This window comes from Nilaparvata lugens, chromosome 10 (genome assembly GCF_014356525.2).
Source record: "Nilaparvata lugens isolate BPH chromosome 10, ASM1435652v1, whole genome shotgun sequence".
NCBI lineage: Eukaryota > Metazoa > Arthropoda > Insecta > Hemiptera > Delphacidae > Nilaparvata > Nilaparvata lugens.
In genome coordinates, this window is record NC_052513.1 from 33136829 (window position 1) to 33151471 (window position 14643).

The window sequence follows — 14643 nt, forward strand, 5'->3', positions numbered from 1 at the left end:
ATTCTTCGCCAGCAGTGCTAAGGAGCAAGCTAACCAAGGTCGCAACCGGCAGCGATAAGGGTTCGGCATCAAGCGATCGCCCGTCGTCCGCATCATCCTCGTCATCAACCAAGGGGGAGGGGTGGCCGGCTGATAAAGGTATGCTTAAACAATTTGTAGCCGAACTCTTGTCAGATAACAAGTTCCTTGACAGTCTCGTTGACCGTGTTGTGATAAAACTAAATGATACTCTCGATGAACTGATTAAAGCACGTATCCAGAGCGAGTACGAACCGCGTTTGTCAGCGATGGAGAAAAGAATCGACTCATTAGAGGCGGAAATACAGGACATCAATAAAAAGGCAGCATCTCGATCCGAATCGTATGAGCGCAAGTTAGACGCTCAAGAACAGTATCAACGGCGTAATAATGTTCGAATATTTGGCCTGCCGGAGACTAAAGGAGAAAATATCACCGAAATTGTAACAAAACTATGTGGTGAAAGATTAAAAATTGCGGTGGATGCAGCGCAGATCGACCGCTGCCATAGAGTGGGACGTCTTCCGGGAACTGGAGTGACTCAGACGAGACCACGAGCTGTTATCGTCAAATTCGTGAGCTACCAGACCCGGCGCTCGGTGTTATCGGCGAGGAGGCAGCTCAAGGGTTCTGATGTCACCATAAGAGAGGACCTTACTAGACGAAGACATGCTCACTTCTGCGAGGTTGCCGCCAGAGTGGGTATCCGGAATGCGTGGACGGTCGACGGCAGAGTGATGTGGCGCGAGGGTGACAGAATCCATTCCAGTGAGTCGTGAGCAACAATATTGTATCTATTCTGTTTGCATTTCAGCTTGGACTAAAACTCTGTATTGAGAATTACCTAAAAGAACAATTTTTTATATAGGCTACATATATTTTTTTCCATTCATTATACAGTACATTTAATCATTTCACCCAATTGACAGTTCAATATTATTATTGCAGTTAATAATATTCAGTAAATTATTGCTTATTTCAGCTGATTATTACGGTTAATTCAGATCACTTCTATAATTCAATTTAACTGATGAGAGACATTCATCCACTTAATTTCATTCAATTAGTCATTAATTATTTTTATTTCATAGTTCTTTTAACTCTTTTAATTTCTCTTCATTGTCAGTCAGCTGGTTGGATGAAGTCTGAGTCGGTATAGCGTTTCTTATCAGCAAAACCTTCCATTCAGTCAAATCCATAGTATATAATTATTGTCTTGACGCTACTTTTGCATTATCTGTATTTCTGTGTGTGAATGAAGAGTAGAATCTCACGTGTTCTTGTGATTGTGATCTGGTTGTCTTTCTCATCCCGTTATCGTGACTACGTCTCACTTATATGTTGTCTCCGTTCTCTGTCATATAGATGAATTTAGGCACACTTTCGAGGGCAAAGATTGTGACGTCATTCTTATATCCGAGACCTGGTTGAAACCGACAATCCCTAATCGACTTGTTGCACTCCAGGATTATGTGCTCATTCGGAATGACCGGTTACACAAGAATGGGGGAGGGGTTGCTGCATTTGTCAAGCGTTCTCTGCTGCCTGTTCATAAGTTTTCCTCTGATACCTCCCGTGCAGCTAGACCTGAATACATGTTTATTGAGGTTAAGTGTAACGGAGTTAAAATGTTAATAGCAGTTTGCTACAGGCCGCCTCATATTGGGTATATGTCAGAATTTGAGGAAGCACTACTTGAGCTGATGGTGCCCTATGAACATGTGGCTATCATGGGTGACTTCAATACTGACTTATTTGGACCTGATACTCATGACAAAATACAACTGACCACTATGTTTTTTGCGAATGGTATGACCTTGCTGCCTCTCCAAGCTACGCACCATACATCCACTTCGGACACATTGCTTGATCTTATTGCAGTTGCCGATGTGAGAGCAGCTGTGTGCCATGGGCAGATCCCCTTTCCAGGCCTTTCTGCACATGATATGATATTCCTAGTTTATAATATTAAGAGGCCTAAACCTAAACCAAAAATAATCACTTACAGAGATTATAAAAATATCAACTATCACAATTTGTTCAATGATGCAATTAACCTTGACTGGTTACAGATATTCCACACTAACAATGTTAATGTTATGTTGGACATTCTTAACCACAATATAGTTTCTCTTTTTGAAAAACACGTTCCTTTAAAAAATCGCAGAGTAACCAGAGATCCTGCTCCATGGCTCACAGATGAGATACGCCAGCTAATGAGGGATCGAGATTATTGGTGCAAAATTGCAAGAGCGTCAAAAAGCCCCAATGATTTCAACCATTATAAGCATTTGAGAAACTCTTGCAAGCAAACAATTAGAAATGCGAAATCTACATTCTATCGTAACTTGATCTCCTCAAAGCGATCATCAACTTCATCTCTTTGGCGTGCTCTGAGGGAGATTGGGGCTGGCAAGGAGAGGCAGGTACCGACTGTTGCTCACTCGCTGGATGATCTCAATGACTTCTTCACTGACATCCCTGTAAGTTTGGACCAAGCTCGTGCTCACTTTGACTCTCTGCCTGATTTTCATCCCAATGAGGACTTCTACTTCTCCAATGTCACGGAGCAAGAGGTCTTCTTGGCTGTTCATCGAGTGAAGAGTAACGCTGTTGGTGCAGACGGTATCCCAATCAAGTTCATCAAAATTATCCTTCCTTTTATTCTCCCATTTCTCACCCATTTGATCAATACCTCACTTTTAACGTCCGTTTTTCCTAATGACTGGAAGCTATCCAAGCTTGAACAAAATCCCTAACCCTCTCTCTCCATCTGATTACAGGCCTATAAGCTTATTGTCCGTTTTGTCCAAGGTTCTGGAAATTATCGTTCACTCCCAATTAAGCTCATTTATCCATGGTTCTGGATTGATTGGTGACTTTCAATCGGGGTTCCGTAGTGGTCATAGCACCACCTCTGCACTCCTGAGAGTCACTGACGACATTCGTAGGGCTATGGATGGTAGAGAGTTAACAGTTCTAGTCCTAATAGATTTTAGTAAGGCATTCGATAGCATTTTCCATCCTACTTTACTTTATAAACTCAGAAACTTAGGTTTTTCCAACTCCACTGTGGCATGGGTGAGGTCCTATCTCAAGGTCGGTGTCAGTGTGTGAGAGTCGGGGATGCCTCTTCACGGTGGCGTGAAGTGAACAGAGGAGTTCCTCAGGGTTCGGTATTGGGTCCTCTGCTGTTCAGCATCTACATAAGTGACGTGACAAGCACTCTACTTACGACCAGACATCACCTGTATGCCGACGACTTGCAAATATACCGGCACTGCAAGAAAAATGACTTCGACATCGCAGTTGATGAAGTTAATGCTGACTTGACTCGTTTGGTACGATGGACTGAGAATAATGGACTAAAAATTAACGAGACTAAATCAAAATCAATAGTGATAGGTTATTCAAGACTTTTAAACACACTTGACATAACTAACGGACCATTTATAAAATTGAATAACATACAATTGCAATACAGTTCTGACGTGAAAAATCTAGGACTTACAATGACAAGGACTCTGACTGGACCAGCCACGTGACTGAGACTTGTAACAGGGTAATTGGGGGGATCATGACATTGAAGAGGATCTCTGACTTCATTCCCTTTTCAACGAAGGTTATGTTGGTCAAGACTCTGATCTTCCCGATCTTCAACTACTGTGACATTGTGACTCTTGACATGACCGTTCAACTTCTGCAGAGGATGCAGCGTGCACATAATTACTGTGTTCGCTTTATCTTTAACCTGAGACGTGACGACCATGTAACTGAATATTTTAACAGACTTGAACTCATGAAGCTGCGTGAGAGTAGATCACATCATGCTTTGTGCTTCCTCTTTAAGATATTGAAAACTAGAACCCCTAAGTATCTGGCAGTAGAGTACCGTTACTTGGGTGATTTTGGTCGTGGAGGAACGCGGCATGGATCCCATCTGCTGGCTGTCCCAACACATAGGACTGTTATGTACAACAAGTCGTTCCTTGTGACAGCCTGTAGTTTGTGGAATTCTCTGCCTGCTGAGCTAAGGCTTGTTGAGGGACATCGTCGGTTCGGCGCGGCTGTCTTGCGGTGGATCAGAGCTGGTGGACTCGGCTGGAATGTTCACTGAACCTTAACGTGTGTGTGTGTGTGTGGTGTGTGTGTGTGTGTGTGTGGTGTGTGTGTGTATGTGTGTCCTTTCTTCCTTCTTTAATTTATTCCTCTCTTTCCTCTTTTCTACTTCTATCGAAATGATCTATGGATTTTGAACTGACGTTTCTTCCGTTTTCACTTTCCACTTTCTTTCTTCTTATTGTATTCTTTTCACTGATTCAAATTAGAAAGAAATTTTAATTTTGTTTTCTTTCTTTCATTCGCTATTTGGAAGTTTTTTATTATTTTGTAAAATTAGTTTTTTTTTTATCTTATAATCTTTGTTGTACAGTGTTTTAGTTTTACTTAGAATTGTATTGGAGGGTTAAGTGTAAGAGAGGGCCGGCTGCGCCCTAACTTCGCCCTCCTAGGTTTTTTAATAAAGGCAGTCAATCAATCAATCAATCAATCAATCAATTTTATAACTTACATAAAGATCCAATGTCCCTAACACGTGTCGACTTAGAAATATAGTCTACATTTATGACAGGAAATAAAACAAAACAATACAAAGGGAAAAACACAATTTTACTGTGAATGACGTCTAAAAATCTCTAATCTATCTTAAGATCCAGTCGGAACATGTAATGAATAATATTATTATAATAATAGATATGAAGGGAACTGGATGATTTATTTTTCAGTTGCAACTTACACTGATTGTCACTAGGCGGCGTGATGGTAGGCATCTGGCCCCCCCGGGTGGGTGACGAGGCAGCCGACCCCCCAAAGTGCTCCCCGTGATAGCAGAGCAGCCGTCGCGTCAGCTTGCCTGGACCCAGCGACGAGGGCCGCTCGGGGCGTGCCCCCTGGCCATCCCCTCCGCCCCCCGAGGGTGTGGGGGGCCTGCCCCCATCGCCCCCCGAGGCCGGCACGCAGCCCCCGTTCGACTGGTGGTTGTGTTGGTGTGAGGAGGGGGAGGAGGTCGACGAAGAGGAAGCTTCAGGCTTCTCTTTTCTCAACTCTGCAAAAAAGGAAAAAAAGAGAAGCTATTTTAATTAAATGTTCACAAGACAGTGTACATAACTGGAAGAGATTGAACACTGTTATCTGATATATTGTAAAATTGATAGAAAACATCTAGAACTGATTGAATTTATACACATATGTGGTATAATTGAACGCTGATTGTAAAACAGGACAAGGAAGGGAACAATTGAAATTTTATAAATTGATGGCGATACCAAAATTGAGAATATATTCAATATACCATATTTATATACCATATTATTATATACACCATATAATATATATTTATATATACCATTTTATATTAAATATATGGTACAGAAACTTGGGTGAAAACATTAAGCAGAGTTCAAACAGCAAAGATGCTTCGAAGATGAAAGGTTGCAAAAAGTTGGACAGATGACGTAAAAACTGATGTTTTGTAATGATTTAGTGATATTTTTGAGTTCAAAATTTAAGTGGTTTTATTTTGTGAATTTAAAGTTTGTTTCATGTCTTTACGAAAGTTTTTCTATCAATCCATGCAAATTTAAATTTTTTTATTTTATTCTAATCTTTATTCTCGGATTGTGATTTGGTGTAGAAATTGAAATGGACATAACCTATGTATAATATTTGGACAATCTGGAAATAAATTAAGAAATTGAGAAAGTTTTGGGCAATAGCCTTTTTTCTTTTCCGATCATTGTATTGTTTGTGCTAACCTAATAAATAAATAAACATGTTAGAAATGAGATGGGCATATCTACAGTTTTAAATACAAAAATTTAGAAAAAGAAGAAGAAACAGGTTAAAACATACTTTATAACGGTAAAAATACAATTTATTTAATTTTCTATAGCCACGAGTAGAATCTCGATCCCCAGCAGATAGCAAACCGTACGAGGTTGAACCACAGAAATAAGCCACCATCTTAGATGAAGGATAAGCGTAAGGAAACCTATATTTCTTGTCTCTGCCACCTTGTAGCCTATTGTAATTCAAAATTTACAAGAATGAAAAAATCCAATCTAATCTAACAGTAATCTCATCTAATCTAGCCACACATCATCTAGCAGTTCTCTACATCTAATCTTTGACAATCCTCTCTATCTCTAGACATAGTTCTGGATCCAATCTCCGAAAATCTAAAAATAATTTGAATAGGCCAAGCAAATAAGCGTTGCGTTAGGGCTGAGAGTTATGTCTGCAGTCTGCTGCTGTGCTGCGTCTGTGTTGTAATCCTCCAAGTCGGGAATATTGCCAGATCGAATAAAAAACATCTCAATTACGCAACACACTGTTATGGCTGCTGTGGTGTGGGACACCTCCACACATTTACTACGGAAAATGGAATTTATGGGACATCGGACAAAAGATTCAAAGTTATTATGGCCATTGACTTGATCATGACCTTGAACAAATAGGAAAGTAATATAATATACTTTATTGTCTTTTTTCTTTAGGGCTACTCTTGAATATAAATAAAAATATAAATCTCAGTACCCTTTTTAGAATTGTTTAGTCACTATTTTTATTTATAATATACTTTGAATGAATATAATAAAATATAGCCTACTTGATATATAAAATATACTTGAATATATAGAATATTATGAATATATTTGTAGGAATCATTCTAATTTTCATTTGATTAATTATTCACATAAAAAGAAAGATCTTAGAGACATTAGTGTAGTCTAAATGGTCTTGTTTTCAAGGTAGGTAGTTCATAGAAATTCATAGTTGAAAAGACTTGAAATTTTGTCAAAGAATCTACTTTATTTTAATAAAAATTGATATTTTACAGGAGCATGCTTTGTGGTACGCTCATTGAAATTCATGGTATAGCCTTCACAGATATCCTATTATATTAAGCGAGCAATTTCTGTATTTATATTTATCTTGTTATTTTTATACCTGGTTATTTTTATATCTGGTTATTTTTATATCTGGTTATTTATGTTTAACGGATCTCGAAAACGGCTCTAACGATTTTCACGAAATTTGGAACGTAGTAGCTTTATGATATAAAGATTCGATTGCACTAGTTCTCATCCCTGGGAAAACTCGCTGAAGGACATTAGGATAATTTATCTTGGAAGAACAGATGTCTGTATAATTTCGTCGTCTGTCGATAACAGAAGATGCGTGTGCCTGTGTGGGAGATCAGCTTACCGTACCTCGCGAGAAATATTATCTAGAAATTTTATCAAAATAACCGATTTGTTGACATGACATGGTTTATCACTCTAAATTAGAGTATATCATAATATTCAAAGTTAATCATTATTTTACAGTTTTAAGTGATTAGTGAGTGTTATTTTGTTATTCAACTTGGTTTGTAAACAATCTAAATTAGAACTTTTCATTTTTTAAATATTTTGACTCAAAATTGAACCTGAATTCAAGTGTATGAAACATAACCTACTTTTTGGACCATTTATAGTGTATAAATCAAAATTCGGGGAAGAAACAGTTTTGGGCTGTGCCTGTTTGTCCTTCCCCAATCATTTTAGAGAATTGTGTTGTTATCATCAATAAATAAAAATAACAAGCAAAGCTCGGTGCCCCGATATTTATTACAAAATCAAAAGTTCAAATCATATGTGATGCAAAAACAAATTGATTTCCTGTTGTAGTACCTACAGTTTAATGTACAAGATATCTTTAAATAATAGTAAGTGTAGTAATATCTGAATTGATGATCAGAATTAGGATTATCATTAATAATAATATTCCCATGGCTTTTATTGGTGGGGATTTCCTGACGAAAGTTCCACCTCGCCTGAATATATCATTTGAGCCGTCAATGGGCTTTACGACTGTCATACTTCAGCCGGGACCGTTAGTTTAACGTGCCCATCCGATACCACATAAGGATGATCATTCATAGGACTACTCATGTTTATTGATGCTGATATTTTATTTCCACAGCTTGAAAAACGAAATATACTTATAAATCGAATTGATAGCAACCGTAACAAATAATATAAATTATAATTATTATGATCATTTGACTGATTATAATAATAATAATTTCTATCATTTGTTACTGATGTTACCCATATCATAAGGTATTGTTGTAAATGTGATTTTGTAATTAACACTTTATTCATTAAGAGTTTACAATATTGAACAAGATAAAAATAAAATACAACATCATCTTTGAACATCTCTCATAAAACTCCAACTAGTTCACTTGTAAACGTTCGTTGCTAAAACAGTCACCTAGGCAACCGTGTTCACATGATTAGTATCCATGTAGGGCTTGCCTACATCAGTATCTTATCCAATAATTATTATCCAAATCCGAATTAATTTATTACTATCAACCACTTTGAAGATTACTGTAGAAGACAAGCAACGGCGAGAAATGCTAGAACGAAATTTCTATAAGAAACCACTCAGAAATTGATAACAACTAATCTGTATTTCTGTTTAATAATTAGCAGCTTATTATAATGTTCCTATTGGCATTAGCACAAAATTGCAATATCATATTAATTTCCATCTGTGATAGCAATTATATTGAAGGACCTTGAAACCTATACTCGCAACACCTTCACTGTATTTTGAACACGTGAAATCTTGGCATCCATTTCTACTACTATTGTCTCCCAAAATGAGTCATCAAAAAATAGTAAGCACCATGCACGAGCTACCAAAACATCAAGAAAAAAGAAAGAGAGAGTAAAGATGAGAGCATAGAGAGTAAAATATATTGGGATAGTAGTTGAGAAAGGTGATAAGAAATGTCTTCGAAAGTGAGAGAGAAAGGGATATTGAGAGAGAGATAAGAAATGATGTGATGAAGTCTGAGAGTCTGGCAGTTTAACAGGGGACATTCCGAGAGGTGCTTCTTTTGGCTAGTAGTTCGGAGGTCACGCTTCTCATCTCACACCTCCCACTATCAATCTTCTGATTCTACCTCACCTCTTTCTTCTACTTCTTCTTCTTCTTCTACTTCTGCTGCTGCTTCTTCTGTTTTTCTTCAGCTTCTACAATCTACTCATACTGATGCTTCTTTATCTAATTCATCCTCTTCATCATTCTGTTACTTTGTTTGTTATTCTTTCTTCTCTTCCTTTCCCCCTCAAAAAGATGCTTCTGTTTATTCTTTTTCGCCACACTGCACAGAAAGCAGCTGTTTTCCAGTCCCTACATATATCTGAAAGACCTTGTTTGCAGACGACTATCGTTTGACGTCAGAAAAGGGTTTCTTTCCGGCCTAGGTCGGAAAACGTACTCTTTCTAGCCGCTAACATGGAAGTCCGTAGTTAATAAGTCATCCGCTAGATCAGGCGAGTGTCAACTTTCTTCATCTGAAGTTGCAATTATTTCAGTTCGAATTTCTAATCAAACTAATTCAGCATTCACTTCGCAACCATTTTTATTCAATTATTTATTGGTGATTAGCGCATTCCAAATTTTTGCAAATGCTTGAAGATGACGATGCCTGTGATATTCCAAGTGAAATTTTAAAAGAATCTGAAATCCTGACTGCAAATCTTCTACCACTAAAATCAAGAGATAGGTACGATAACTTAACGAGTATTCTTTATTTATTTTGTCAGCAATACCTGTAGTGTGGCGAAAAATATAATCTCACCACGGGCAAAAATGTTTTTCCGGCTCTCAATCTTTTCTAGTCCTCGGCCTACGGCCTCGGACTTGAAAACCGATTTCGAGCCGGAAAAATCTCATTTTCTGCTCTAGGTGCGAAATATACTATTTTCCTTTTCTTGATATTCTCCTTCATGTCCATCTATCTCCTATATCTTTTATCACTCATTTTTTTCTAGAACCATTTTGTATTTATCTCCTCCATACTTTTCTTCACCTTTTTTCCCTTCTTCTTCTTCTTCTTCTTCTTCTTCTTTACGGATTCTTCATTTTTGAGCAAGAAAACTATTTTTCGGCAATCAAGTTATCTTCCTTTATAAGAAACGGCCTTCTGTTCCTCCATCTTCATCTTCATCATCATCATCATTATCTTATTCTTTTCTTATTCTTCTTCCTCTTTTCTTCCCTTATTTTTCTTCTCCCATTTCATCTTCCTTATTCTTCTTCTCCTACTCTATATTTCCTTCTTCCGTCTTGTACAACGTTCAATTACTTTCATCACTCCTCAAATAGTGATGAGACATTCCTATTCAATGTGAGAAAAAGAGACAGAGTACAATACTGAAGATGAGAGGGAAAAAGATATAATGTAGGAGAGAGAGTGAGAGAACGGATGAGTTTCATTGCTTTCCGGGATCTAGAATGCGTTAGCGCATCATTAGCGTAGTTTAATACCCCGGTAATGAACGTTCAAATAGTCCAATGTTAGCGCTGATTGTCAAGGCTACTCTCTGATCTACAATGATGGCCGAGTACGAAAATAGTTTCACTCAACTTACTCAAACTTTTGAAAGATGAGTCCAAGTACAGTAGCATGAGATCATGGAACAGAAACATTTCTTAACAAAACATGAAAATGCTAGCAAATACACTAATACATTATTTCTTTTCATATTGTTTTTGTTTTATCAAATTTATTTTAAGAACTTTCAAAATATGTATTTTAATTGATTTGATGGAATGAAAGACATTTTGTTGAGAATTATGCTCAAGGAATAATTGGACCAGTGTTTGGGATGAGGCAGATGATGTGAGAGATCACCAACAATTAGGTGCATTTTCGTTTGTGCGTAAATTTCTGCAGTCGACGACGGCAAGCATTGTTGACATTAATATTGTCCAAATTTCAAGCGTGCTAAAACAGCTGATCAAATACTTTTCATTATTTGTGTTCATTATTCAATAATTAAAACATGTATAATAATATCATCTTATTGTCATTTGAAAAAATAAAAAAGTATAAACTCAACCTCCCACATAATTGAACATCATCTTTTAGGATATTTAGACAAATCAGAATAAAAAATAGAAATACGAGTACTTGGACAATTTCCTGATATTCAGATTACCTCAGATTTGCTAGAGCTATCACCTTCCACTTCTGCTTTCGGAAGTGCTTAGTAAACAACTATTCTCATATATATATATATATAATATATATATATATATATATATATATATATATATATATTGTTTATCTCTTTTCTGTATAGGGCTACTTGTAATATGAATAAAGAAATAAAAATCTCAGTACCTTTTTTTGAAATATTTTATCACAACATTTATTGTTTTGGACATTTATGCCATTTTCAAGTGATATGAATTGAATAAATAAATACTACTATAAATTTACAGTCCTAGTTCATAAAAACATATGAATACACTAACATATGATCAAAATAAGAATCTTCCAGTAGTATTTCTTTATTTGATTCATATCACTAGAAAATGGCATAAATGTCCGAAACATGTTGTGATAAAATATTTCAAAAAAAAGGTACTGAGATTTTTATTTCTTTATATTTATATATTGTTTATTTTTGTGTGTGGCGAAAAATAGCGTTCGCATCACGGGCAAAAATGTATTTCCGGCTCTCAATCTTTTCTAGTCCTCGGCCTACGGCCTCGGACTTGAAATCCGATTTCGAGACGGAAAAATCTAATTTTCTGCTCTAGGTGCGAAATATACTATTTCACTAGTTTTACTTTTTAGTAAATTATCACTTGATCTTTCTGAACAACAATCTACAACACTGTAAAGTGGGATTAACTTTGAACTGTGAGTAATTCATTACATCGTAATGAGCAACCCTTATAGATTCAACCAATGCTGACAGTGTTAATTGAATCTCAGTATGATCTATAATCAATTTGTGACTCAAATCTCGTGCACTAATGTAATCCAAACATGTATGTACAATACGTAGATATAACATTACAATGATTATTATCATGAACATTACATAACATGTGGACTATAAATTAGGTATTAGGGCTAAGCCACACGACGCGTTTCTTCATGCGTTTTCAAACGAGTCGGTAGGACAGGAAGCTCTCCGATTGGCTGATTACCAGTTGATTCCCGAACGGCAACCCAATCAGACTATCGGAGATCTTCCTGCCCCGCCTACTAGTCTAAAAATGCCTAAATAAAAGCCTAATGTGGTCTCACCCTAGGGTGATTGGAACAATTTGGGCCCAAGGCTGTTGATTCTTCCCAATTATATTTACTGTCAAAAATGGACAATAGATAAATAAATGAGTATATTTGAATAAATAAACCTAAAATAGTTTTGATCATTCTTAACATCGATGATGTTAATCGTGTTACAAGATGAGCAGCAAAATAGAACTCTTCTACTAGCACCCACGTGGAGCCCAAACTATTTTACCAAATAGCAAATATTTTTCAGTAATGAAGACAAATTTGTGCCGAGCTATGCGGTCTATTTCCGGTGCGGAGAGGAAGGGGGAGGGGGAGGGGCTTAGCGTGTTTCAGTTCCGTTTATTCGCGGTGCGAATAAATACTCACTATAGTGAGGTTCACTTCAAACTGTCAGCATTGGTTAAATGGGAAGCATTGGCGTTATTTACATGAAGTACTGTCAGTTTGAACTGAATCTCTCTCACAATACTCCAACACTGACTTTGTATCTATTTTGACGCTCTGCCAGGAAACACTGACTAGTGACTACTCACTGCTAATCTCTGACTATGATACTCTGATTCTTGTATCACGGCTATTCTATTCAGAATATATTGTTCAGCTTCAGATTGACTATTGTGTGGATGCTGATAATTGATTCATAATTATATGCTGTGCATTTCAATAAGAAATTTTTGCTAAGGATGATGCCCACATGAGCTCTCGATTTGTGCGTGGGTAATTGGATTTTTGAACTATAACAATGCTGTCGATACAAATGTAAATATTTGGCTGAGAGTGTTGCCTACATGAGCAGCAGGCATGTGCATGAATAACAGTATCAATTATTGAGTGAGTTATGAAAGAATGAATAATTATGCTATCTTAACTAGAATGCAATTCTACTGTCAAATTGTTCCACTTGGGATATTGCCCGAAATAGATCTAGGCTTTTGGAAATTACTGAGATATTGCAATTATTCAAATGCTAATGAATTAATTATTATCATTATCAAACGAAAATCCAAATTAACCTGTTGTCAATATTTGCAGTAGCAGAAGTCTTCGGGGTGAATTACAGCATTTAATTTGGATTTTCGTTTAATAATAATAATAATAATCTAGGCTTTTGTTTGGGTAATGAAAGGGATGATTATTAGAGATGAACATATCCACAGTTCCAAGTGGGTTCCCAACCATTGGAAGGTGATTTTGAAGCTAAGCTAAATATGTCATTTTACATGATTGGATATCACTCTAACCTCAATCAAAACTAATCAACAAGATCTACATATTATCAAGATACAGAGTCTTACGATGAAGTGTATCTTCTTAAGATAAAGTACCCTATTCAAGATAAAGAGTCGTGACACGTCGTTGCCTAACAATAACCCCGGACTATGAAAATGAAAATCTAACCACTAATAGGTCGGCATACCTTTGACCAATCATAAGCAAGCTGTTATTTTGTTGCAAAACACTTCCAATTCTCACAACGCTTCTTATTGGGTGACGAAGTCATGTAGACGCCATTTTGTGGGAGGAGACTATTCCAACCAATAGCAAGCCAGTATTGGTTCAAATACAATAGTACTGGTTTAGTAGTTGGTTTTGGCAACGCTTCTCAATGGCTGACGACGTCATAAAGACGTACAGTAGCTATTTCAACCAATAGCAAGCCAGTATTCGTTCAAATACAGCAGTACTGATTCAGTAGTTGGACTTGACAAAACTACAGTTGTAGTTCTTCATGGGAATGAATTGAGTAACATTTGGTATACATACCACAAATAAAATTGGTTCAGAACTTGTACCTGTTACAACTAAATTCTTCATCGGAATAACTTGAATAGGAAAAATTATGCTACGTTATCTTATTATTTTGTTGTTGTTATTAGTTTGTTATCTTATAATGCAACAAATTAGTTAGAACCTATGACCTCGATTGATCTGGAAGTCAACAAATTGAGTGCAACCGTCAACTGGGGTGGAGTCAACTGAATCAAGTCAACGTTGTCAACTGTGAAATTGTTTCGTGATCGTCGTAGTGTGAATAAAAATGGAGAATTATCTCGGAAGTGTCGCCTTATTGATCCGGAAATGTAGATTCGCGCACTCGACATCTTCCGTGTTCCGTGCTTGAATTTGAGTTCGCTTGTCATGTAGCACTGCAGGGGAAGTAACAGCACCAATAAGGAAGTGTGCTTCATTGATTCTATCGACTCCTGTCTGTAAATGGGGATTCTTGAATATTTCGACTTCATTGATTCTACAAACTACTGTCTGAAAAATGGGATTTCCCGAGTATTTTGATTTCACTGCTTCAATTCTTCTATCGAATTACATTTCTGTAACTGGCGATTCTTGACTGTTTTCATTCCAAAGTTTAATTTTTTATTCTATCGTCTAATATGATCTGTAAATGGGGATTTTCGAGTAATCAAATTGCACGGCCTTGAAAGATGAATTTCACTTTCTTGAGTATT

The 14643-nt window shown here is 36.8% G+C and overlaps 1 protein-coding gene across 5 annotated transcripts in view; it reads right to left on the reverse strand.

Annotated features, from left to right (window-relative positions):
• The window catches only part of LOC111043252 (phosphatase and actin regulator 4), a 386179-nt gene that overhangs the window by 24425 nt on the left and 347111 nt on the right, over window positions 1-14643 (reverse strand). For all 5 annotated transcript variants that reach the window (XM_039436681.1, XM_039436682.1, XM_039436680.1 and 2 more), the window contains one exon: window positions 4814-5122. In XM_039436681.1, coding sequence (XP_039292615.1) covers window positions 4814-5122 — 309 coding nt within the window. The remainder of the gene's footprint in view (window positions 1-4813; window positions 5123-14643) is intronic.